This window comes from Cavia porcellus, unplaced genomic scaffold, assembly GCF_034190915.1.
Source record: "Cavia porcellus strain 051 isolate PalLab524CR breed Dunkin Hartley unplaced genomic scaffold, mCavPor4.1 scaffold_31, whole genome shotgun sequence".
NCBI lineage: Eukaryota > Metazoa > Chordata > Mammalia > Rodentia > Caviidae > Cavia > Cavia porcellus.
The window spans coordinates 4,940,609-4,966,146 of record NW_026947514.1 but is presented as its reverse complement, the minus strand read 5'-3'; the positions used below and the strand labels follow the sequence as shown (position 1 = coordinate 4,966,146).

The 25,538-nt window shown below is 52.3% G+C and overlaps 1 protein-coding gene across 3 annotated transcripts in view; it reads left to right on the top strand.

The window, feature by feature from the left end:
* Eml1 (EMAP like 1) overlaps nucleotides 1–25,538 on the top strand; it is a 147,030-nt gene that overhangs the window by 109,620 nt on the left and 11,872 nt on the right. For 2 of the 3 annotated variants that reach the window (XM_005000496.4, XM_063241126.1), the window contains exons 4-17: nucleotides 1,295–1,426; nucleotides 9,611–9,639; nucleotides 10,463–10,519; nucleotides 12,438–12,567; nucleotides 14,721–14,870; nucleotides 15,747–15,816; nucleotides 17,167–17,277; nucleotides 18,057–18,152; nucleotides 19,508–19,642; nucleotides 20,247–20,346; nucleotides 21,410–21,564; nucleotides 22,264–22,389; nucleotides 22,622–22,753; nucleotides 23,949–24,016. In XM_005000496.4, coding sequence (XP_005000553.2) covers nucleotides 1,295–1,426; nucleotides 9,611–9,639; nucleotides 10,463–10,519; nucleotides 12,438–12,567; nucleotides 14,721–14,870; nucleotides 15,747–15,816; nucleotides 17,167–17,277; nucleotides 18,057–18,152; nucleotides 19,508–19,642; nucleotides 20,247–20,346; nucleotides 21,410–21,564; nucleotides 22,264–22,389; nucleotides 22,622–22,753; nucleotides 23,949–24,016 — 1,491 coding nt within the window. The remainder of the gene's footprint in view (nucleotides 1–1,294; nucleotides 1,427–9,610; nucleotides 9,640–10,462; nucleotides 10,520–12,437; nucleotides 12,568–14,720; nucleotides 14,871–15,746; nucleotides 15,817–17,166; nucleotides 17,278–18,056; nucleotides 18,153–19,507; nucleotides 19,643–20,246; nucleotides 20,347–21,409; nucleotides 21,565–22,263; nucleotides 22,390–22,621; nucleotides 22,754–23,948; nucleotides 24,017–25,538) is intronic. The other variant, XM_063241127.1, reaches the window with a different exon arrangement.

The window sequence follows — 25,538 nt, the reverse complement described above, 5'->3', positions numbered from 1 at the left end:
GCTTCTTCCTGCCACCCCAGCCCCGGCCCCCACAGTGCCCATCTCCCCTTCCTTCTTCTGGATCAGTGTGTAATCGGGGCAACTCGTGTCTCTGGGACAGAGTGACAAATGGTGGCCCCCAGTGACCAGTCACCTGTTTTACCCTTCCCCTTGCTAAGTCTGTGCGGAGCTTCTCCATAAGGCTATATGGAGGAGACACAGAATGACTCGTGAGACCAGAGATCAAGAAAACGTGGGGGACAGCTGAGAGACAGCTGTGTGGCCCTCTGCCTCCAGGAGTTTAGGCCACTACAGCAGAGTGACCAGTAAACCCCAGGAATTAATTTCTCATGGTTCCAGATTTCACTGTGGCCCCCATGATGGGAGGAGGCCTGAGTTTTCCCTTTGGGCAGCTGCTGATCATTCATGAGGGCTAGGTGACCCCTGGAGGTCTGGTCCCCAACTGCTGTAGCACTGGGGGCTCAGTGCCTGCCAGCTGGGGTGGCAGCATTTGGCCAGTGCCTGCTGTGAGGGAAGTGGCCTGGCTCCCCGCACCCTGCGCCCTGGCTCTGCTCTGAGCCTGTGGGTCTCCTGCGTCTCTGGTCTCCCTTCCCTGGAGATGGGCTCTTGGCTGGGTAAGGGAAGCACATCAAGCCCTTCACGTGATGGTCCCCAGAAATTCCAGGCTTAGGAAGCCTCCCAGGCCTCCATTTCCTAGCCGCCGGCCACACCAGTCCCTGAGGGTGTGCAGTGGGAAGCTGATTGCTTTGCTTCCCGGGCCGCCTCTGACCAGGGCCCTGTACACATGGTGGGGACATCTCCGTCACTGCCTTCCTCCCGGCACCCTGTCACCATCCTGTGCATCTTTAGACCTAAGGCTCTTCACGTCAGTGCTGCTGGCATTTGGAGCTGGGTAATTCCTTGCTGGGGGACACTTTGGGTCTCACAGGATATGTGGCTGTGTCCCTGCCTCTGCCCGCCGGCTGGTTATGTCCCCTTACCCTGAGCTGTGGCGACAGGAAATGCCTGAGGCATTGCCACCTGTCTGCTGGGGTTGACATCCCCTGGCTGGGTGCCGGGGGTCCAGACTGAAGCACCTCACATCCCTTTAGGCCCAGGCCACATTACGTGCCTCAGTTTCCTGAGCTGACAAAGGCATCTTCGAGCGATGTTCTGGAAGGCTCTCTGCTGTATGTGGCCAGGGCCGTGGGACCCGTCTGTCCCCTCACATCCTCGTGGTAGCCTGAGGTCCTGAGTAGAGTGTAACAGGACAGAGGCTGATGGAGGGCGATGTCCTTGTCGCCCTTCTCTGCAGCATCAAGCGGACCAGCTCTTCGGAACGCGTGTCCCCTGGTGGCCGGAGGGAGAGCTCTGGGGACTCCAAGGGAGGCCGCAACCGCACGGGCTCCACCAGCAGCTCCTCCAGCGGCAAGAAGAACAGCGAAAGGTGAGGAGACCCTGGCATGGGGGCCTGCCAGGACAGCACGTTACCCGAAGTGCCAGGGACCGGGTGCGAGGGCCCTTGCGTGCGGATGGACTGGCCCAGCTCCTCCTGACTACACGGCACTGATCACACAGTCGGGTGAGGGCACAGCTCACGTAGACTACCGCCCAGGTCAGAAACCTTTCAGTCAGACTCTCGGGTGTCCTGCAGGCCTTCAGAATTTGCTGGGTACCAAGTACCTTGAGCCTGGGAAGCCGTTCTGATCTCTGCCTGAACCCGGCATCCCTGTAGCCTGCCTGCTACCGCCGTAAGGTGAATGGGACGAGATGTTTTAAGGCCGCCAGCAGGGTTTTGCTGAGACTCAGTGGGCCCAATGTTGTAATTTTATAATTTGTCAGAGACGCTAATTCAGAGCTGACAACAAAAATAGGACACATTTTGCTTTCTGGTTTCCTGACCTACGTTTACTCCTAACTTTTAAGGTTTTTTTTTTTTTTTTTATGAAGTTAGTTTACAATGGGTTATTGTAACTATCTGTAAAATTGATAGTACCTTTTTATTCATTAGCTACTTTGGGGCATTTTGACAGCCTATCCTATGTTTAAAAATGTATAGTTGAGGTCAGTTTTGCTGCGTGGATCTGCCTAATGTGCTGTCCGCTCTTTAAACATTGTACTTTATTTTGTCCTCTGTTTAGCAAAGCTCAGGGAGGAATTTCAGTTCCAGAGGCTAAACATGTTTCTTTTCAAATGTTCATGTAAGGAGAAGGCTTAGTCATAAACGCAGCCCGCTCCAAACCACAGGCTGAACGGGTTCCAAGTTTGTAAATCTGCTGTGATTCAGTCCTGTGAAGGACGCTTAACCTCTGCAGCACTTTCATTCTGCACGGCACCTTTTATAGAAAACTCACGCACACTTCGCAGCCGAAGCAGGTCAGGTCCAGGGTTGGTTAAGGAGCTCGGGAACCGTGGTTGACAGAAGGTCTGTCTTCTCATTCAGGCTCTTAGGCTTCCGGGTAGAGGATTATGCTGATTGGGCGATAATACTTAGAAATCAGGCCAGGTGGTCATGCTGGTGGCAGGAGTGTGGGCCGGAGGGAGGAGCGTGGCCTCAAGGGCCTCTCAGAATGTGGACCTCAGGAAGTGAACCTCGGATGTCTAGATTTTGGCACTTCTTGTAAACTTGGCTTCTTCTGGGCACATCTGATTTTTATTAAGTGTTTGTAAGAAGAATCTGCATTGTGTAAACCCCAAATCTGTTTTATCTTTTTAAATCCTATGGCTTTGGTAAATGTGCTGGGTAAATATTTCCATAGAAGATATTTACAAAGGGATTTTTTGAGAAAGGCCACAGTAGGAAATTTTGATTTGGGAATGAGGGGCTGGGGAAGAGTACTAATCATTTCTAAAAATAGTCCAGACCACTGAAAATGTCCATGTAAAAGAAACTTTTGCCTTGTTAGAACCTGGCAGAGGCTGGGAGAGGACAGTGTAACACGCGCCTCTCCAGCTGCTAGAGCTTCGGGAGGTGCTGGGCCTCCCCTGGGTGACCACTGGTCTGGAGGGACACTTGTAGGGGGTCGGGGACCCATAGGGGAGACACAGCTGGGAGCCCAGGCGGGAGGGCGACCTGGTCATCCGGGTGCTGCCCGCAGCCTCCTCCACGGCTGATCCCTTCTGCGCTGGCTGCTCCCTCCCACCTGCTGGAGAAGCGACCTCAGGTCTGGACAGGCACAGAGAGAAGCTGCAGAGCTTGACCGCCTGGCACACGTCTGTGATCCTAGCACTCTGGGAGGCCACAGCCAGGGAAGCTCAAGTTCAAGACCAGTCTGGACAACTTAGCCACTTCATGAGGCGCTGTTTCAAAATAAAACATACAAACGGCTGGGGACGTAGCTCAGTGCACGGGCTCTGGGTCTGATTCCCAGAACCGCACACGACACAGAAGACTGTGAGTAGGGGTCTCAAGACTGGTGGCCTCTGGCCCTCACCCTGCCCTTCACTCGACAGCTCGATAGCACATGCCCAGGGTTCCGGGGCTGTGTCACAGGTGAAGGATGTGCTCGGCTGGCAGCTCAGGCAGCAGGACAGCACGGAAAGCAGATCTGGGCTGGCCAGGACTTCTGGCCTCCTTTTCTCACGCATCTTGGGAATGTGAGACTGGGTACTGGATCCCCTCAAATCACACTGGCTTAGTCACTTTGTTCCTTGCTTAAAGGAGGACAGCCACGACCTAAGGACCACAGGCTTCACTGAGGTCTGCTGGTTGAGGTTTTGCCCCATAGTTGGCTGGCAAGTCAGCACGAGGCCCCAGTGAGCATTGAGGCTCTTGGGGGACATCCAGGTACAAATGTGACCCTAATTCCAGGAAACTGGCCATCAGAGCCGGGCTGATTATTCCCCCGCTGCTCCCCTGGAGCCCAGGCAGGGGATGTGTGAGGCTCTACACCATGCCCACGGTGGTTTCCCCGACGCGTGAGCTCGGAGACATCCAGCGGGACGTTCCTTTCCTCACTGGTCTGATGCATTTGACTGCATTTGTACAGCGACTCAGTCCCTGTACCCTGGTACAGCCCAGGTTTGGATGAAGTCTCACTGCAGCCAGGGAGGAAATAAGGCACGGTGCCTCCCCACACAGCCAGTGAGGGATGTCCCACATGCTGGTGCGTGGGTGGGCGGGACCCAAGGCCCTGGTCCTCTCGGGAGCTCATGCACACCCAGCTGCCCTGCTGGGATGGGGGAGAGCTAGGTTGTGGCTGCAGCTTCCCGGCCTGGCCAGCTTTGGAGAAACAGCGGGTCGCTCACAGCACTGCTGTCTTACCTGGATCAGAGATCATCAGCTTTGAGGCCCACAGTGCGCCACACCCTCAAGTGGCTGGCACAGAAGACTCTCATACAAATTAGAAGAGGCTCCCTTTTCTCCAGAAAAGCAGTTCTGTGCCAGTGTGTCTCTCAGCAGTGTTACAGCAGCTGTCAAATGCTGTGTGCGTTGTACAGATGTACACTGCTGAGCAGAAAGAGCTTAGGAGTCACCAACATTAGCAGTTTACAAAACACAGTAACATGTTCTAAAATCATTTCATTTTACTTTCTTAGAAGCTATACTCCTTGTAATAGCTTTAAGGTTTCTCCTGTATCTCACTTAACTGAGCTTGATAGTCTCTTTGTGTGTAGGACATGACAGAGTCTGCTCTGGCAGTGCTGGGGATCGAACCCAGGGCCTGCACACTGCAGTACATACTTAACCCTTTTTAAAAATTTTTACTTTGAGACTGGTTCGAACTAAGCTGTCCAGACTGGGCTCAAATTTACAATCCTGCCTCAGCCTCCCAGAATAGTGGGATTACAGATGTGCACTACCAGGCCGAGGTGACAAGATACAATCTTGTTCATTTTAGAACATTTAATGGTTTAAGGTACTTTGCTTGCAACAAACCACAGAATTTTAAGTGTTTGCTATTTGTACTGAAAAAGCTGGCATGAAAAACAAAAGCAATGTAGGGCAGTATAATATTTTACTTTACATATTAATGACAGTAAATTAATAATAATTATACAGTGACTTATGCCACCATGAAATACTTATTAAATTTAAATACAGAATCAGCAGTAATGTTCTAGTGGAAGACTTGTATGATGTACCCAGTATACTGATCTAGAAGGGTCTGTTTAAGAGGATTTTATGTGGGGGAAAAATGTCTGGCTACTTAGATGCCCAGTTTATGGCCAGTGTTGCTAGACTGATACAATGTTTCAATTATCACCCTGTTTGAATTTCCCACCCCTTGGAAGTAAGAGGCAACTGTGTTTCCATGCAGAGTGGCAATGGGCTGATTGGGTTGGAGGAAATGTTTTAGCCTCTGGGGCCTGCAGGTCTCGGGAAAGCCAGGGCGGAGATGCTGTGGGTAGAGTGTTTCCTTGGAGGCCCTTAGCCCCATACAGTCTGAACCTGCACGGGTCGGGACAGGGAAGTCAGGGGCCATGGAGCTGGGTGCTTCCTGAAGCCACTTCCTGCTGGGGTGTCCCTGTCTAGGACAGCTGGTGAGGCAACACCATGTCTAGTCCCGACACAGACAGGATGCTGCTATGGTTTGGGTGTCACAAAAAAATGCATGTGTTGGAAACTTGGTGCCTACACAGTGGTGTTGTGGGGTAGTAGGATTTTTATTTGCTTGTTATTAATGAATTAATTAATTAACTTTTGAGATAAGGCCTTGCTGTGTATCCCAGGTTGGCCACAAACTCGTGGTGATGCTCCTGTCTCAGCCTCCCCAATGCTGAGATTACAGGTGTGGCCACCACGCCCAGTCTGAGCTGTCATCTAAATCTTCATGCTCAGGCTCCTAGGGTTCAGGGCTCCCCACCATCAGACCTGTCTTCCTCTCGTAGGCCCCAATGTCCATGCCTCACCAACACATCCCCACTTTCCCCCAGCAAGGTTTTCCAGGTCTCTTTTTCAGTTTACTGTAAGTAACTGGTTAGGAAATCCCGATGTGGGAAGTGACAGGGATGTGCCTGAGGCTGGGGCAGGAATGCAGGGTGCGCTTGGGCAGCTCCACAGCTCTGCCGGGGCTCTTTCCAGCCACTCCTTCTGTCCTTGGGTCTGAAGCCGGGGCTTTTGTGACCCTAACTCCAGCCCCCACATCCCGGTGTCCTCCTTTCCGGCACAGGGAAGCAGAAGCTGTGTGGCTTTGCCCACAACCTGCAGGCCGAGAGCTGTTCCATGCAGGAAAGGACCCGCATGGTGGGCCAGGACTATGAAGCACTGGGCACATAGCGCCACCTACAGGCCGAGGATTTTAACCCGCACTTCAGACTTCAGCCGCAGTGTGCCGGAGGCCAAGCGACCCAAATGAGGCATCCTTTCCAGGGCTGGGGTCGTTTGCCTTTGAATGTATTTTAAAATAACTGTTAGTAACATTCTTTAAGTTTAGTTTGCAACTGTAAGGTAAGGAAGGAGCCCTTGGTGAAATTAGAGGAAGAGGGAAATAGAATTAATATCAGTGTTTTGAGCACTTTGTAACATGTTTCAGGTAGATAATTTTTCCTTTTTAATTCTCAAAATCTTTATGTGTATTAGTACAGGTTTGCAGTGCATACTGATCACATTCCTCACGGGAGATCTTAATGCTTCTTACACCCCCACATCTGGTGGTCATTTAACCCTGTCTGTCTATGCCTGCACCACACGAAGGTTCTGCTCCCATTTTGCAGGAAGACGCTCTGTGTGTGGAGGAAAAGTGCCAGCCCAAGCCCTGGCTACCATTCAGGTCAGGGCAACTCCTTTCAGTGGGCAGGGTCTGGGAAGAGGTAGTTTTTGTCCTTAGTAAAGTCTCCAGTGATTTGTAAACATTTTTAGTAGATGGATCCTAGTTGGGTATGGTATCGCACACCTGTCACCCCAACCCTAGAGAGGCCGAAGCAGGAGAATCAAGGACTTCAAGGCCAGCCTGGGCTACATAGTGAGATCAGGGCCACCCTGAGCTACATATAGAGACCCTGTCTCAATAATAATAATAATAATGATAATAATAATAATAATGGTTCCTGGGCTGGGGATTAGGCTCAGTGGCATAAGCACCTGCCTGGCAAGTGCAAGGTCATGAGTTCAATCCTTGGTACCAAAATAATAATATATGGTCCCTAAGCAACCTTCTCTTTAGTAAGAAGGCTGCTTAAAAACAACTTTTACCAGGAATTCCTATTGACATCACGGACTCTGTTGACTTCCTGTGGTGATTTTATTTCCGTGTCCTGGCCACAGCTCGGGCTGCAGCCTTCTTGAGGCTAGGGAAGTGACACACCTGGCCTGTCATGGACTCCCAGCATCTGGCTTTCCCACCAGAGTCAGACATTGTGTCTCTCCTCCGATGGCATCGGCTCCGGTCACTCACATCATCGTGTGTCACAGTGTATCCAGGACCTGGGGTGCAGGATGCTGCCCTGCCCATTCAGGAAAACTCCTGGGCTGGTCCACAGGCAGAGGTGCCAAGTGCAGCTGCCCACTGCCCTGTCTTCCCAGGGACACGCACACTGGGACTTTGCAAGCGTGTGACTTCAGTGGAGGCCCTGGGGACACTCCCTGGTACTGAGCTTCACTGTCGGGGAGGGGGTCTCTTTGGGTTAGGTGTCCAGCCTCCTCCTGCTGGAGCAGGAGTCGTGACACCATAAGCCTCAGAGGTGCCAGCCACTGCTAATGCCAGAGCAGCACAAGCCTGGCATCTGTCCCCAGAGGGGCGGAGGTGAGGCATCTTACCGACCCCATGTGGAAAGGGATGGAGACATCTTACGCTGGCCTAGGTCTTGGTCACCCTTGCTAGGACAAGGCTGGGTGCCATACCCCCTGGGACTCACATTCAAGCTGCTGGGCAAATGATAAGCTGAGACTTAGTTTTTCCATTCAGCTGACCATTAAGGTGATCTGTGTCACGTCATTTCTGGAGAGGTAATAGCCTCCCCTTCCAAGTGGGTTCATGCCAAGATTGTTCCCAGCATTGTCGGAAGTGATGGAATTCTACAAAGGCTGCATCCCAGCTGCCTGGCCTGGCCACGATTGTGCTCTGCCCTGGAGAGGCAGGAAACCCTGCTCAGTTTCCAGGCTTATGTTTGTGACTTCCCAGGTGGATAGAAAAGCCAGAACAAACGCTTCTCCCTTTCCCTGCTAGAAAAGGTGTGTTGCATTGGAGAGAAAAGGGCTCCTGAAGCAAATACACCAAATTCTTTTTGGTTTTTCAAGACAGGGTCTTGCTCTGCAGCCCAGGCTGGCCTTGAACTCACAGCAGTCCTCAGCCTGCCTCAGGCTCTTGAGTGCTCAGATAACAGGCAGGCACCACCATGACTGGAAATTTTGCCACTTTCTTTGTGAAAGTATAATTTTCTAAAATGCTGATGCAGAGCATCAGTCCATAAATTTCCACAGGGTTTAGATTTGAAGAACAGAAGCGTGTTACTGCCACCGGATACTCTCTCAATGACCTTCAGACTCTTACGCTTGTGCTGTCTTTTTCCAGCCTTCAGTGGAACTCTCCCCTTCTTCCCGGTGAGGCTGTCAGCATCAGAAAGCCTGGGGGTTCCCTATCTTGGGGGTTCAGATTCCTCTGTGAGAAAGCAGTCTGTGATTTCCACCTTCCTTATTCTGGACGGTGTCCTGGACTGCGGGCGTCTGTGTGCATGGCTTTGGCATCTTCCTGCGTCCATGATCAGCATCACAGTGAGGACACGCACTTTCCCGTCTTGTGATTCCTCATCGGCCCCCTGAGATCACATGTCCACGGTGCCACGAGTCCACCTTAGCCTCCGTGGTTCTTGTGCTCACTCCCTCTTGCTTGTGCTTGCTGCCTCTGGATCCAGTAACTCAGATCCGTGGCAGAAGCCGAGATGGGCACATGGAAGGCATGGGGGTGTCGCTCCCACCCTGGCCATGGGGACACCTAGGGGATCTGCAGTGTCAAGGCCGCCAAGTAGAGTAGACAGAACGGAACCCCTGCAGGTGACAAGCCCCTCTGCAAAGGGACAGGGCACTACCGCCCGGATCTTTGCATAGAGGCAGGAAGAGAGGGCTCCTTCCCCCATAGAGAGCCCGCCCAACCAGAGAAACCAGCTAAGAGGCTGGAGCCACAGAGAGCAGTGGAGCAGCCCAGGCTGGGGGTGGGGGGCGGGCCTCACGGTGTCTGGGGACAGGGAACAGAGCCTGATGTGGGCATGGTGGCACGCACCTATAATCCCAGCACTCAGGAGGCCGAGGCAGGAGGATCATTACAAATTCAAGACCAGCCTGGGCAACACAGCAAGTTCAAAGGCAGCCTGAACTACAGAGCAAGACCCTGCCTCAAAAAAGTAAATAAAAACTAGAAAATCAAAATCAAGCTCTCTCTGCCCTTTCATATTGTTGGGTAGGCACCAAACTTCCTGTGCATAAACTTTGGCGTCAAACCACAGCAGCAACCCATGCTGATGGGATGCAGGTAGTGCTGGCTCCCCATGGCTGCCTAGAGAGGGGGACCCCAAGAGGAAGTGGTGGCCACACCGTGGCCGGGGTGGGGGGCTTTGGCCTGTGGGGACCCATGATGAAATTCCCTCATAGGTCGCTTGTCCCTATGGATGACTTTGTCCATCAAGCCCTCGGGCCGGATTCCTGGGGGAGAGGTCTCAGCCTGCTTTAAACACTGTCTTTGGTTTATTTTCACAGCAAACCCAAGGAGCCCGTGTTCAGTGCAGGTAAGTATGACTTCACATTTACATGGTGTCCCTGGCTCATGTGAGTGGCCTTACTAAGTGGCCATCATTTATGATGGGGGCAGATAAGCGACAGCTTTCCCAGGGAAAGCAGCTTTGATATCTGTGCCACCAAGTGATGGCCGGCGGTGGAGACGGGGTCAGGAGGCCCCGTGAACTGACCTGAGCCCCGGTCTGCAGCGGCCTGAGATGCAGGAGGCACACGAGGCTGTCTGGGCAATGGCCCCAGCCCCGAGGGAGTTCCCAATTGGACACTTCTGTCACCTTTTTATTCCCTCCTTACTAACCCGGCTCTGCGCCCCACAGGGGCACCGCACCCCCCATTCCAGGAAAGTTTCCGGTGCCTCCAGTTACATAACCGTCTAAATCTGTTTCTCTGCCTATGATTTCCTAGACTGCAAACTAATAGTTCCTGCGTACCTTTCCACAGATCTGTTGGAAGCACAGCTTATGAGACACTGTTTTCTGAGCACGGTGACCCTACTTGAAAGTATACATAAGATGCAAAAAAAAGGTTTTTTTTACAAGTGTGCAACTAGCTCAGTAAATTCATGTAGTTACTCAGTTTTCCATCCCTTTCCCTCCAATCCTGAGACACACTGGCGGTTGTGTGTCCCTCTGCCTGTGCCTCTGTGCTCACGTCATTTCTGGGAAACAGGAAGCCAGGCCCCACGTGAGTGCAGTGTCAGGGCCCCCCAGTGTCCCACGGCACCAGGGGTGGGTATGTAGCAGCCGGCCAGCCCTGGCAGGCTGGCTGGGGAGCCCCCAGCAGCCGCTCCTGCAGCACCCTTGTCTCTTTATCTAGCCCTTCTGTCCCTGTCTCCGAAATCCCAAGGGAAGCGCCGGGTGACGCATTGCAAAGGTAGGCAGCACCCCGAGCCTGAGCCATAGCTCTCTGCCCCTTCTGTGCAGGACGCAGCTCCAAACCAAAGCACTACCTCCCGCCCTGAGTGCGGAGCCCTCTGGCATTTGCATGGTGGGCTCTGCTGTGCGCTGTTGTTTGGATCTCGGCTGATTACTGGCTGAGGAGAGGAATTCTTCTACCCTGAGCAAACCAGGAAGAGAGCTAGAGGGCAGACGCACCCTAGGCATCCCACAGCTGCCACGGCCTTGTGCTGCTGCCGGCTCCTCCCCGCAAGTGCCGATGTGTGCTGTGATCCTAGCCTGAAAAGCATGGCTCTTCCTGGCTGCGCTTTGATTTTTGATTTAGCATCAAGGCCTGGCCTAGTTAATTTCAAACTGTGCCCTGCGTAATCCTCAGCAGGATCCTGAGTCAGCACCTGAGGTGACATCCACAAGCAGGACAGGGCGTCAGGAGAGGGACACCTCTGTTGGGCGAGGAGGACCCTCGAGGGTGGCGTGGCAGCTGGGGCAGTCAGAGCACTCAGTCCAACAACCGAGAGCAGGCAGAGGTCCCATGGCCGAAGCGTGAGCTGAATGCAATCTGGGGCTCCCGGGCTGGCAGCACGATGTGAGATGCCCCAGAGGGGCCTCGAGAGCCTGTGGCCGTGGCGGCCTCAGGTGGCTGCAGCGGGAGAGGTGGCCACCGCACAGTGATTAACCCAGGGGGGCAGCAGCTGGCACGGCGTGTGCGGTGAAGAGCGTGTCCCCGGTCCTTCCTGAATCGCCATGCCTAACACGCAGAGTGCGGGGGTCACACGCGGCCGACCTGTGGTGCCTGCACGCAGTAACATCCAAGGGCGGCGCCCGCTTCATTTGAAGTAACCCTGCATGCGGCACTGTGTGAACCCCGTGGCCCCAGACTCACAAGACTCACTGGCAGCTCTGCGTGTGGCTGCATTACTTCGTGATTTCCCCACCGATTTCCTCTCTGCAAGTGAGTCCCCTGTTGAGTTACGCAGAGGTCTCTGGTTCCACCGCCTGGTTTAAATGCCATTGAGGCTGAGTCCTTCGGCCTGCAGGCAGGCGGTGCGGGAACCGAGCAGAACTCATCCTGGGCTCAGGGGACATCTCCTTCCTCCTACGACGTCCCGAAAACTGGCCAGAGCACCCCAAGTCGTTTTATCTGCGATCCAGAGGTTTCCCCATGTCAATATATTAGTGGTTTTTTTTTTTTCACTTTGCCCCTATAATTCAGTCAAAGTCAGAAGTTATTTTAATAGAAATATCCACTCTCGGAAGTTCTGCTTTTTGGCCCGTTTTCCTCGAGCCTTCTCTTTATTCATGTTCTGTTTCTAGCTTGTCTTCGAGCACTTTCCTTTCCACACCCTCGCAGGCTCTTCTGTGGACCTTGCTTTTTTTCTCTTTGAATCTGCCCAGTGGGAAACAGGCACACAGATTTTACACTTCTATAACACAAACTGATTTAAATACTGAAAGCTACTTTGTAAACTTTGAGATTATGGATACACTCAAGTCAAAAAATTTGAAGTGGATTTTGTGTGTTGTGATTTTTCACGTGGCCCACTTTCTACTCCTGGTGACAAAGTGTGAGTATTGAGAGCTCAAGGAAATCACTGTCAACGTCTACTTCCTTCCTGCCTCTGATGGTTTATGTATTAGCAAACACAACCCAAGCTTCTGTTTCAAGGCATTGAATCTCACGGCTAGCGACTGAGTTTTCTCCTGAGACAGAGCGTAGAACTGACACAGGGTAAAACTCACTTTTTTGGGTGCAGGGAACCGAGCCCGGGGCCTGGCACTTGCCAGGCAGGTGCTGAAAACTTTCACCTCTGCATTGCCAGGCTAGAGAGGAGTACGTTTGTCATCTGCCGTCCGACGCACTGAGTGTGTTGCTGACATCTCTGTTCTTTTTGTAGAAGAAGGGTATGTCAAAATGTTTCTTCGTGGACGCCCGGTGACCATGTACATGCCCAAAGAGCAAGTGGACTCTTACAGCTTGGATGCAAAGGTAGAGCTACCAACCAAGAGGCTGAAACTGGAATGGGTGTATCCTTTCCTCACTGCCTGGCCCGCCACACCACGGCAGCAGCTGATGAACACCGGAAGTGTGCCTGTAAAAGTGTCATAACTTAAAGATCGTAGACATCTCATGAGGTGTTAAAGCATTTTTTTTTTTAAATTTTGTTCTTGTTGAGACAGGGTCTCACTGTGTAGCCCAGGCTGGTCCTAAACTCACAGCAATTCTCCTGCCTCAGTCTCCTAAGTTCTGGGATTATCCGTGTGCATCCCATGTGACATTTTTTGTAAAGAATTTCTTTTTAAAATCTACTTAAACTTTTAAAAATCAAAGCATTGCTAGGTGTGGTGGTGCACACCTGTGATCCCAGCACTCAGGAGGCTGAGGCAGGAGGATCACTGTGAGTTTGAGGCCAGCCTGGGCTACACAGTGAGTTCAAGGCCAGACACAACTGTATAGTGAGACCCTGTCTTAAAAAAAAATCAAAACATTTTACTCTCAGGTCTTAAAAATGTATCTTATACAACTGTCCGTGTGTTAGAGCCCAGCACAGCATCCTAGCAAAGGAGAAACTGCTAGGTATGAGACAGCTGGCTCAGCGTTCCCAAGAGAGGGGTTCTTGTAGTTTCCCTGAAAACATACAGAATGTGAAAAGTAATATGATGGCCACATCGCCGTAATCCTAGCACTTGGGAAGCTGAGGCAGGAGGACCCCTGGGCTACACAGTGAGCTCAAGACCAGCCTGAACTACATAACGAGACTGTGTCTCAAAACAACAGTAAAAAAAATGAGGCTAACCTGTGCTGGTGACAAGGTTTTAGACCCAAACAAAGAACAAAGAGGACCCTGAAAGGAAGGACCAGTGTCCTCCCTGGCCACTGGCGGGCCTTGGGAGCCTGAGTTGAAGGTTTGAGTAAACGGAGCGATCATAGAAGACACTGAATGCCCACTGCTACCTGAAGGAGAGGCTGATAAACATAGTCGACGCCGAGCACAGAGATCACCCTACTGTTTTAAAAAAGGGAAAATTTCTCCCCAAAATCTAGGCCACAAAATCTGAAATCTATCCTAGGACCAGAGCTCTCAAAGCAGGATTGATGGAGGCCACACTGTGAAGAATTTGGAAAAGTGAGCTTCCAGGGAAAACAACTCAAACGCAAGGAGACAGGATCTGAGCAAAGAATTAAGTTAAATTAAGAGTTATTTTTTCTCCCGTGTAACTCAGCGGCTCAGTGACTCCTGCAGAGGAAGCCCACAGAGCCCCTTCCTGGCTGCGGATCATCCGCAGAGCGGACAGAGAGAAGCCTTCCTCGCCTCCAGACCTTTGCCTGGTGGAGAGCCGAGTGTCCAGATGCTTCTCACACAGCAGCTTCTGCACCTGGGTCTGCAGGAATCCCGTGTGCAATGACATGGTCATATCTCTGGACATTTTAAAGAACTGTCATTTGCCTTTCTCCCCCAGTATTCACACTTTCTTTCTTCAGGTCCAGAGGTCACAGGCACTGATTCACCTGTCCCTGTGCAGGCACGTGCCACCAAAGAGTCAGCATCTCTGTCCCAGGTTCCGGCTCCTTACATAGTCAAGTGAAATCTGGGAAACACCCTGGAAATACATTCATTACAGAGCACATTTATTCAGCCAACTTGCTTTCACACCTCAGGAAATGTGAAATAGTAAAATGAGCTCCAGATCACTGCGGGGAGCTGGGCTGTATTTTGCACGCATGCTCCAATGACGTCTTTGTCTCCAAGTAGTCCTTGAGACTGTGAACTATACAGCCCAGAATCACAACAGGAATAATTCTCTTTAGTGAGTGCAGCAAGGCGGACCTACGTTTATTCTCTGACACATACCGATGTGTGACTTGTACTCCTTATGAGGACTTTTACCGCAGTTTTAAAGTTTTCCTCCTGTAGTAAAAGATTTAACTTTGAATCACAATTTTTAAAAAAGACTCATAGTTGACTCAATGATTTTTTTAAGGAATACCCCAAATCTTTGTATAGTTAAAAACATGTATTCTCATTCCTAACCAACCGTTCCCGACTTCATCACCTGCCTTCTGGGTCGGGGTTTTGGGCCAGGGTATTTGGACTCTAACATTATTTCAGCCTGAAACAAGCAAGGCTGGGGCTCTGTGGGCTGAAAAGGAAGTGGGTTTTACCTTGACGAGTGCAAAGCTATGGGTACCGGGGCCGCGACTGCCGGAACAACCTGTACCTGCTGCCCACCGGCGAGACCGTGTACTTCATCGCCTCGGTGGTGGTGCTGTTCAACGTGGAGGAGCAGCTGCAGAGGCACTACGCCGGACACGATGATGACGTCAAGTGGTGAGTGCTGGCCACGATGGCTGCCCGGGGAGGGGCCACCAGGGGCAGCGAACTCAGAACGGAGCCAGCTGGTCTCCCCGGGAAGCGCTCTGCTGTGTCCTCTGCTGTCTGCCGGCTCCTGGCCCTGTGGGCCACTTTGTGCTCAGCTCTCTGTCCCCACAGCATGTCCATCTGTGTAAACACCTCCTGGACACACCCCGAGCTGAGGGCTTGTAAACTGGGCTGGAGCTTTTGCTGAGAAGTTAAACAGTGTGCTCCGTGTTTCTGCACCCTGCTCAGTCATGGCTGGTGGAGGAACCACGGAAGGGCGGGTTTGTGAACCCACAGATTCGGGGATTTATTTGCCCAGCTCCCTGGTCAGTGATCAAATTCCTGTTGGCAGAGGCTGCGCTGCCTTTCCCATTTAACACCCTCAGAACGACTTCTCAGTGAAGGGCGCGTGGACTGATTCAGTGGCTGTGACATGGAAGCCTCTTAAAGGAAGCCTTCCTAGCAAAGTTTGGAAATTCTCAGTAAGAAGTTAAAGGATTAAGAGGCAGTGATGTTGGACACAGTGGCAGATGGCTGTTATTCCAGCACTAGGAGGCTGAGGCAGGAGGATCGCTGCAAGTCCGAGGCCAGCCTGGGCTACAAAGCGAGCTCAAGGCCGGCCTGAACTGCAGAGCAAGGCCCTGTCTCAAACAGACAGAAACAAAAACAAAAGGTGGTGAGCTAGGCCCGGGTCACCTGAAGCGGATGGTGTTTGGGGACTTGGTCCTGAGTCCGCACAGGTTAGGCAATGCAGTCTCTTGTTTTAAGTTCTCGATCCAATTCCACTTGATGGGGGAGAGTAAGGGCACCTCTGGAACCGCGTATCTCATGCTTGTCCTTCCTCAGCCTAGCAGTTCATCCGGACAGGATCACCATAGCCACCGGACAGGTCGCAGGCACCTCCAAGGACGGAAAGGTGGGTGCTGGTGTCTTTGTGTCCGTGTAACAAACCGGCCTCCTGAGAACGCCGCAGTCCCGAGCCGGCCTGCTCAGGTGTGGACGGCGTCCAACTGCCTCTGCCCCCGCGCTAGGTCAGAGACGTGAATGTTACAGGTTGCACCTCTCCCGTCACAGCGGCCTTTAACAATGAACCCTCTCCTGAATTTCAGGAGAGTTGGTGGAACTGTAAAAACCCAGAACAGTTCAAAATTGGCTTCCCATTGTTTTTCTGCCAGTCTTGTGTTTTCACATCCTATCAAACTCCTCTTAGCTTTTTTGACATCTATTTTTGTGTAGCTTTTGACCACACTGGTCACATTAAGTACTTTCATGTTTATCAGTGTTTTCCCTCAGAAACCATGAAGGCCACTGTAGAGAAAATATTTTAGTAAGATCAAATTTTAAATGGTAACCTTATCCTATTTTTCATTAGAATCCTACCTGGACAAGAAGCAATAAAAATAATAGAAACTGGACTTCTGCTATGTAAACTCGTGTAACTGGAACACGTGCTCACCTTTAATTCCATGCCCATGAAAACATCTTTGAAATTAGCACTGAACCCTTTGTTCTGCTCCTGTCACTTTAAAGTGTATTTCAGACTCCTTTGATCCTAGCACTGGAGGTGGGGGGAGAGTCACAAGTTCAAGCCCAGCCTGGGGAACTCAGTGCACTCCTAAGAGCTGGAGATGCATCTCAGTGTGGGGGTGTGGGGGTTCATCCCATGACCGGACACCAAGCTCCTTAGAGACCCAGTTTACCCAGTGCCCTGCTGTCTGCCTTTCTTGATGATGAGATGCTTTCTTCTATATGAGAAAAACCAGGAATGCTAGCTAACCCAGGACACAGCTGAAAAGGATTTTGAACAAATTATAACAATCGTCGGGTGTGTGTGTGTGTGTGTGTGTGTGTAATTAAATTGCCTGTTTGGCTCCTGTGGACCAAGGAATGTCAGGCTCTTCCTACTGTTTGGTACTATCTGTTTGCATGAAGTTGGACCTGAGGACACCCTTACACCCAACAGACTTTAAAGCACAGTGGATACCATCTCATCTCTGACACCTGGAACTCAGGAACACATCTGGATCCCCAGAGCAGGCTGGTCTGGGTTTAAGACTCAGCGGGCCTCTCTTAGTGGTTCAGGTGGCCCCGTGGCACAGGCCTCCCAAGGATCACGTCGCTTACATGGAGAGACAGGCTCCTCCAGTGTGGACAGAGGCCCTTGTTCTGCACAATCGCAGATCCTGCCTAGGGAATCTTGCAGCTTCAAGGTAGAGAGGGATTCGTGAACCACCACAATTGATGACTATTTTTTCCCCCAAAACAGCAACTGCTTCCCCATGTGCGCATCTGGGATTCCGTGACGCTGAATACACTGCACGTCATCGGGAAAGGCTTTTTTGACCGGGCTGTCACCTGTATTGCATTTTCAAAATCTGTAAGTGTGTGCCCCATGGGTGTCACAGCCTAGAGCTACACTGTGGAGGGGAAAAGTCTGGAGGAAGAGTTTACTGCCCGGGTGCGTGTGGAATTCACACTCTGGGTGTTCCCAGCTTCCTGGGTCAGGCCATCAGGGATACACACTTTCAGGAGCATCTCTGGCCTTGTGGATGTGGGGAATAAAGGAGCCTCAGGTCCCCAAGTTGTTGTCATCTTGTGGTTTAAAGCACACATCTGATTTGACCTTGAGTGCCACCCACACCACAGGTCTCTATATCCTGACCGGGGCTGCATCCTGCTCTCTGCACACAGGGACGGAGGAGGGTCAGGTCCCAGGCTCCCCACAGACCCACACTTGCTGTGTGTTACACCACGTCCTTATCCACATCAGACCCTTTCTTCACACGCTGTGTTCGATTGGGGGCCCCACACCCGCTCTCTGTGGCCTTGCAGCACCATCCTACAGTAGCCGTGTCCACAGCTGGCGACATAGCCCTGGGCTGTGCCTGCCGAGGGCACAGTTCCGGGGTATCAGGGCCACTGAGCTCCTGGTTTTCCTGGAACCTGACAGCAAAGAGCCTTGCTGTCCATGCCTGTCCCCTCGTGGCCTCAAGCTCCCCCGCTGTCCCTGTCCAACCTAGCAGGCAGGCTCAGCGGGGGCAGGTGGGCTTCACAGTGTAGCAGACTCTGCCAGAAACGAGGTGCATGCTCGCCTGAATTGTGCCTGACGCGTTGTATTCTCAATGCAGCCTTCTTGTGGACACCTCTGTCTTTCAGAACGGAGGAAGCTACCTCTGCGCTGTGGACGACTCCAATGACCACGTGCTGTCGGTGTGGGACTGGCAGAAGGAGGAGAGACTGGCCGATGTGAAGGTCTCGCCCAGCCCTCATGCGTGTGGCAGAGTCACCTCCCCCACAGGGCCGACTCCCAGCAGGCTCCGGGGCCACCTGTCCTAGGGTCACCCCTCCACCTCAGGGTCTGCCGGCCCCGCCCTGCCCCCGGTGGAGCTGTTCCTGAGTCCTCCTGTCTTTCCTTCCTCACCTGCACCCGCTCATCTATTTGTTCACTGTTTCCTTCATCATTCAGATCCCCAGTGCCCACCACGACACCGTGCAGTGGGGGCACCATGGAGGTGGGCACCTGCACCCTGAGGTTTATGGGGCCCTGCCACCCGCAGGGGTCTCCTTCACAGCTCAGCAGACCCTGAGGGACAGGGAGCCGGGCCCTAAGTCACCACCACCATCCCCTTTAGCCTCCTCTGGCTGCCTTGGTTCCCTTTTGCAAAACTCTTCCTATGCAAAGCCAGTTCCCTAAGCTTTGTTTTCTCCCATTGACGTCATCCCTGGATTCCTATTTTTGTAGAATCAGCTTCAGATTTCTCATCTTAGCATGTGTTAACCTTAGGTAACACTGCTTATCTAACTTTAGAAACACCATCAGATAACCTCAGGTGTCCGATGTGAGAATTACCATCAGGTAACTCAGGATCACCAGGAGATAGCCGGAGTGGGCAGCCTTCTCTCTCGTGCAGGGCAGAAGCTGGCCCTGTATTTCCTGTCACTCAGAAGCCCTGCTTCTAATGTTCTGGGCTTCTAATGTTCTGTAAGGTCTTCTCATGATACTCCAAGGCTGGAAGTAAGCAAAGACAAACTGTTTCCTGGGTTCAAACACAGAAGTGGATTACACTAGAAGGACACTCAGGGCCAGATTTAGCAGACTAGGGTGCAGGTCCTGGATGGAGGTCAGGATTGGGTTGAGAGGTGATAAAGTGGCTGCCAAAGAGCCAGATCCAGCACACGACATCTCAAAGGAGCCACAGGAAGTAGAGCCAGGAAGGGCTCTGGGGAAGCAGCAGCTGCCGTTGGCTGGGAGGAGTGGGAAATGCAGATGCCCAGGCCCTGACTCAGAGGGGCCAGTCACTCTGTGGGGGTGAGGCCTGGCATCTGCACTGGGGCATCCGCCAGGTGCCTCCATTGTGCAGGGTACCCAGCACTGGGAGACAGCATGACTTCTCCTCCAGCAGATCGCACAGCCAGCCCACTCTGGCTCCCTGTCCGAGGGGCCCTCGGCCCACAGCACAGACAGAGCGGGGCAGAACTTTATGTGAGATTCATTCAGTGGGGAAAAACCCAGAGTCCTGGTGCCTGGCGTGAATGAGATTTTGATCTGTGATTCCTAAGTGATTTCCTAAGGGATTCGAGGCGTTGGGTTCTCCTGTTTTTCCTAGTGTTCGAATGAAGCGGTATTCGCCGCGGATTTCCACCCCACGGACACCAGCATCATAGTGACCTGCGGAAAATCCCACCTGTACTTCTGGACGCTGGAAGGAAGCTCCCTTATTAAGAAACAAGGATTGTTTGAGGTAAAAGCTGAAATCCATTCTTTGCCTGAGGGAAATAATGGGCTGCTAGATGCTAAGAGAGCACTCACCGCTGCCCACGGTCTTAGCCGCTGTTTTAGTGGCAGACGTGAGCGTACATCTGGGGAGGGGGTCAGAGGCACGGACACCCTCTGGGTCCCTCACACAGCTGGGAGCCTGGCAGAGGCTGCGGCCCACGGAGGGCAGAGCTTGCCCACCGGGCAGCTCCCTGCTTGGCGCAGGCAGGTGCCGAGGGGATGGGGAATGCGTAGCCTGTCTGCACACTCTGTCCCTTCCGGCTGCAGCCTTTCCTAGACTCACTTAGAAGCCCCTTTACCCTGGTGTGGGCTCTGTTCTGTATTCCACACTCACAACCGTACAGGCGCCCCCCAGTGCCCTCCCACACCCCTGTGTGTGAACTGTCTGCAACTTTGGGATCCCTCAGCCACTTGGAGTTGCCAGAAACACGTGATCTCACAGTGTGAGGCAGATAAACTCGAACGGCAGAAGCTGCTAGGACTCCAGCTTCCACTGCAATTGCGCCCGCTCTCAGTATGAATGCAAGGACGACCCCATTAAATGTGTCTGCATTTACTACATTCTGCAGAAACAAGAGAAGCCAAAGTTCGTCCTCTGTGTGACGTTTTCTGAAAACGGTGACACCATTACTGGAGATTCAAGTGGCAACATCTTAGTATGGGGAAAAGGTAACAGGCGGTTATTCCCTAAGCTGGTATTTTGGGTAATGTTTCATCAAAGGTAACTTCTGTGTGAATTATCGCTTACCAGAATTTACAAGGGTGCTGGCAGATCCCAAGGGGTGTGTGTGTGACTTGAAACCATAAAACTAGAAAACTGGTCAGTGGTGAATTACTGACTGTCGGTACTGAGCGTCCTCTTTCTGCGTGTCTTTATGAGACGCTACCGTAGTACAGCGAAGCTGCTGCTGCTCGCCATCTAACAGAAAACGAGGCTCAGAAAAACCCGGCACTGTGTCCTCAACTGCCTTAGTCACTGGATCTGGCACCGTGCAAACTTCCAGCTCTGCCCCGAAATCCAAATGACCATGCGGGGTCAATGTTCTGACCCGACTGAAGACATCAAGGGAGCTATGGCGGTGCAGCTAAAGACACTCGTGAAAGAGGCCCCGCAGACCTGCTGCGGAAGGCGGCAGGAGCAGTAGAGAGCTGTGTTCAGAGGGACGAGGGGGCTTTTGAGGGGGCTTCATGGCAATGTGTCTTTTACTCTAATACATTTTTAAAAGTTAAACATCCGCATATATTTCTGTGCACCTCGAATATCATTCTAAAAGGCTCTTTATCATTCTGAAAGGCCAGGATATTATGAGGGAATTAATAGCTCATTAGGAGCCCTCTGAACAAATCACAGTGATGAGTAATTAATGACTACGTATACGGCCATAAAATATTTAAGCGACTTCCTATGCACAGAGCACTTGGCAGACATCTACTGAGCTAATTATGTGTGCTAACCTCAATGGGTCAGAGCCAAGGCCCTCTGTCAGCGGGTAGTTCGAGGAATCTGTCATGAGAAACGTGCTGGGTGCGGGCTGTCGGGCTCTGGGGCAGCAAGGGTTCCCCGTCCTCAGAGGTCCAATGGGTTGGGGTGCAGGTGGACACAGGCCAACAGGTGTACTAATATCACAACACTAAGATGACTTTATCCCACCGCCCTCGGGGCACTTAACCCTCAGCCAGGCCTCCGGGACAGGTCAGGCGCTAATGATGGTGGCTTTCTGCACGTATTTAGGTACCAACCGGATAAGCTGTGCGGTTCAGGGGGCCCACGAGGGTGGCATTTTTGCACTTTGTATGTTAAGAGACGGCACGCTGGTGTCAGGAGGAGGGAAGGACCGGAAGCTCATCTCCTGGAACGGAAACTATCAAAAGCTTCATAAAACCGAGGTAGGTTAGCGGGCACCACCACGGGAATGCGTTCAGAACCTCAAGCCTTGATCCCAGCCAGTCTCCATGTTTGTCTGGAACCCTTGGCTTAGGGTTTCGAAAACTGGCAAGATGAAATTGCATGAGGCATCATATTTTTATTAAAATCATAGAGGCCATTTTCAACTAAAATGACATTCTCTACACTTAGAACGTCTCTATACTAGAACCAGTCTTAATTGGTTTCCCAGGGGATTTTAATTGTGTCTAGGGCCTGCTACGCACATTTTATCATTTGGATTTCCTCTCAGCAGCTTCCTCTCCTCTCTCCCCATGTATGCGTGCATGCACACATGTCGGTGTTACTGAAAATTGAATCCAGAGCCTCACATGCCAAGCTAGCACTTCACCACAGAACATCCCTAGTCCACTTTATCTGCAGACAGGATTCCCCTAGGTTGCCCAGGCTGACTCAAATTTACCCTCCTGCCTCAGCCTCCCCAGAGGCAAGCTACTTGGACAACTGAGTGAGACGGTGTCTTAAAACAGGAGGCACCAAAATCACAGCTCGGTGCCACGGAGCCCAGCTCTGTAGGTATGCCAACGGGTATTATCTGTCACAGGAGCTATCGGGTGACACATCAATGGCTAAGTTTAGTATGTGAGCTAACACTTAATGGACTCTCACATCCTTCTCTTCCGTGACCCCTCACAATGCAGATTCCCGAACAGTTCGGCCCCATACGGACAGTGGCCGAAGGCAAGGGCGATGTCATCTTAATAGGCACAACGAGAAACTTCGTCCTGCAGGGCACCCTCTCGGGGGACTTCGCACCCATCACTCAGGTGTGCTGCGGCTCGGCAGGGCTGCCACCCACTTCTGCCTGCCTCAGGGAGGATGTTGCCGGTGCCAAAAGTAGGGGTCCCATCGTGGTCACGCCGGGTGACCTTGCCCAACTCCAGGGCTACCGTGGCTGCCTTGGGTTAGGCCGGGGAGGACCCAGAACAAGGGACAGAGTGTAGCCCCTGGGGTCAGCTGTGGGGTCTCAGGAAGCCCTTGCATCATGGTTCTTTGTAGGGTCACACGGACGAACTCTGGGGTCTGGCCGTCCATGCCTCCAAGCCCCAGTTCCTGACCTGTGGGCACGACAAGCATGCCACCCTATGGGATGCTGTTGGTCACCGGCCTGTTTGGGACAAAATCATCGAGGTAAACGTGCACACGACATTTGCAGGTGTAGAAATTTGTCTGGAACATCCATGTTCATTTTCTGTGCAACATTAATAGTGACATGAAGTTGCCTCTGAGCCAACAACGTGATTTCCTCTTAGATCCACGTAGCCTTTGTCACTGCTGTGAGTGACCTCGGCTGCTACCTAAGTTCTCCACTACGAGCTGGTTGTCAGGGTTCTCAAGTGAAGTCCTTTGGCTGACTTGAGTCCTGAAAATGCTTGTTAGGAATGAAGAGCCAGCACGCCATTTACGGCTGCCTCGTGAATGAGAATTCATAAGCCGTATGCACGGGCAGCTCACAGGCTAACGAGGAGTAGCTGCCTTTGTCCTCAGGCTGAGGACCTGTATTTTTCATTGGCCTTGATTTTCCTGATGCGAAGTTGAGGCTTAAGTAGGTTAAATAACGAGCTCTGATCACTCAGTTAGCGGGTATCAGAGACAGTGATGAACCTGGCTCCATCTGACTCCCGAATCCAGGCTCTGTGTGGGGCTCATGGTGGATCAAGGCCATATGCAGGCTGCTGGGCCCCTCCGAGAGCTGAACAGCAGCCTTTTACCCCCAAAGTCGCTGGCATTTTCTAAGTGCTGGGCTGGGGTGTCCATCCTAGCCCTGTGTCCCTGCTCTGGAAGCTTTGGACAGGGTCACTTTAGCCCCTAACTGTGTGAGCTCAGATGAATCAGGACACAGAAGACTCGTTTAGTGAACCGTAAAGGGCGAGGCTGCCAGGGCAGCCCTGGGCACGCAGCACCCCCTGAGGTAAAGCAGTAAGCTGGGGTCCTCCATGTGTCCAGCTTCTCTGGGAGCCTCTCCTCTGTCCCTCCGTCTCCCTCTCCTTCAATGGGCTTTCAATGGGCTCTGCACTGTGCACAGGGCCAGCCAGGGACCAGACATATGGACCACAGCGTGAACCAAGAACACAGGTCTGTGTCTGTCCTCTGATGGCTACAGATGTGAAGGGACATAGGACAGGAAGAGAAAAAAACCCAAAAGGACAATGATTTAATGTCCTCAGAGTGAGATTCGCATCCAGGTGGGAAGCCCCCTCCTGTCTGGAGAGAAGAGAGGCTTTCAGAGGACCCGTGCAGCCCAGGACACAGCGCGGTGCGGGTGGGTTGCGTGCGGCAGCGCTGTACTTGGCCATGAATTTACACTTCCTTTACAATGTTTTAGGATCCAGCTCAGTCTTCTGGTTTTCATCCTTCAGGGTCTGTGGTTGCAGTCGGAACACTCACTGGGAGGTAAGTGGCCCAGCAAGGCCTGGGCTCTCTGAGCTACGGACAGGAGCTCGCTGTGTTTGTCAGGGACGGGGCAGGACTGCTGGGGGCCCATCTGTCTGCCCTGTTGGCGTGCGGAGAATTGGGCCAGAGCTCAACAGTGAGGCTTAGACAGAGGTCCCTCCCGGTTTGAACCTGGGGCAAATGTTTAGAAAGCATGCACCCTGTCTCCTGCAAAAGTGCTCCCTCCCCAAATCCCCCCCTGCCCATCTGCCCCAACTTCAGGGGCCCTAAGATCCCCATGGGGCTGCTGGGTGGAAGAAGCCTGGTTCCAAAGCACTGAGACTGGAGCTGCATGTTCCAGCCACCCTTGGCAAGGGCCCAGCTGCCTCTTCACACTCAGCCAGTGCATATTTACTGACCACTTCCAACACACCGGGCCTTAAATCTGTGTCAGGACCCCACTTTGACATTGACGTGGGGTCTTTGAGACACTCACATAAACTCTGAACTTGTCTCTTTTTCTGTGAGGATAACACTGTCTGTGGCACAGATGCCTGAAGGAGGGGACTGACACAGAGCACCAGCCAGGCTGCCTGGCAGGCGACAGCAATGGCTGGAACTGTCCATGCTTGGCAAGGCCCGGTTGTACCCCCAGGCTGTGCATCACAGAATAGCAGTCCCTTGCCCTTGGGGGGGACCCAGCAGATGGCTCGGGCCCCACATGCACCATTTTCTCCTACATGTTCACACCTGAAGAAAGCCTCCCTGATAAATCAGATGTAGTAAGACGTCAGCCGTAGCTAATGATAAAATAGGACAATTCTCACAGTAAACTGGAGCAGAAGCTGTGTGGAGCTACTCGGAGGCTTCTCTCTTTGAAAACACTTGCCTGTCCTAGGCTCCCTTCCCTGTCCAGTGACAACATAAGATGACATTGTGCCTGCCCAGTGAGACCCAGCGTGGCTAAGGGTGCACACTTTAAAAAGAGTGAGCTGCTTATTTGGGGCATTTTCCATGTACTATCTATGGACCAAGGTTAACCATGGGGAGCTCAAACCACGGATAAAGGAAGTACTTATATGCATTTTCTGTGGCTGCACTCAGAGGGTTTCTGCTGTCTCCCACATCCTTGCTCTCTAGAAAGTGTACCACTTGGAGTCTGTAGCTGTGAGTGCAGAGTTTATGCAGCGTAACCGCTCCTAAGTGGTGAGTAGCAAAGCTGAAGAGTCAGGTTCCATGGACCCACATGCACCCCCTGCCTTCCATTTGGCTCACCTGGAGACAGCAGAAGCTGAGAACTCAGTAGCCCCCACCCTCTGGGGGCTAGAGGACAGCCTGACTGACAGACAGACAGATACCTGCTGTCTAATCCCACCCCTCCGGGGTGCCTCTGCATCGTGTGCGGTTCCAGGGCCAGGTGCTCCCAGCACTGTCCCTTTCTTAGGCAGAGTCTCATCAGCCCCAGTCTATTTATTAATGCTTGGGCCTTGGTTACACTCAGATAATGCATTAAGAGTGAGTGGTTGTCAAGATTTGGGAAATC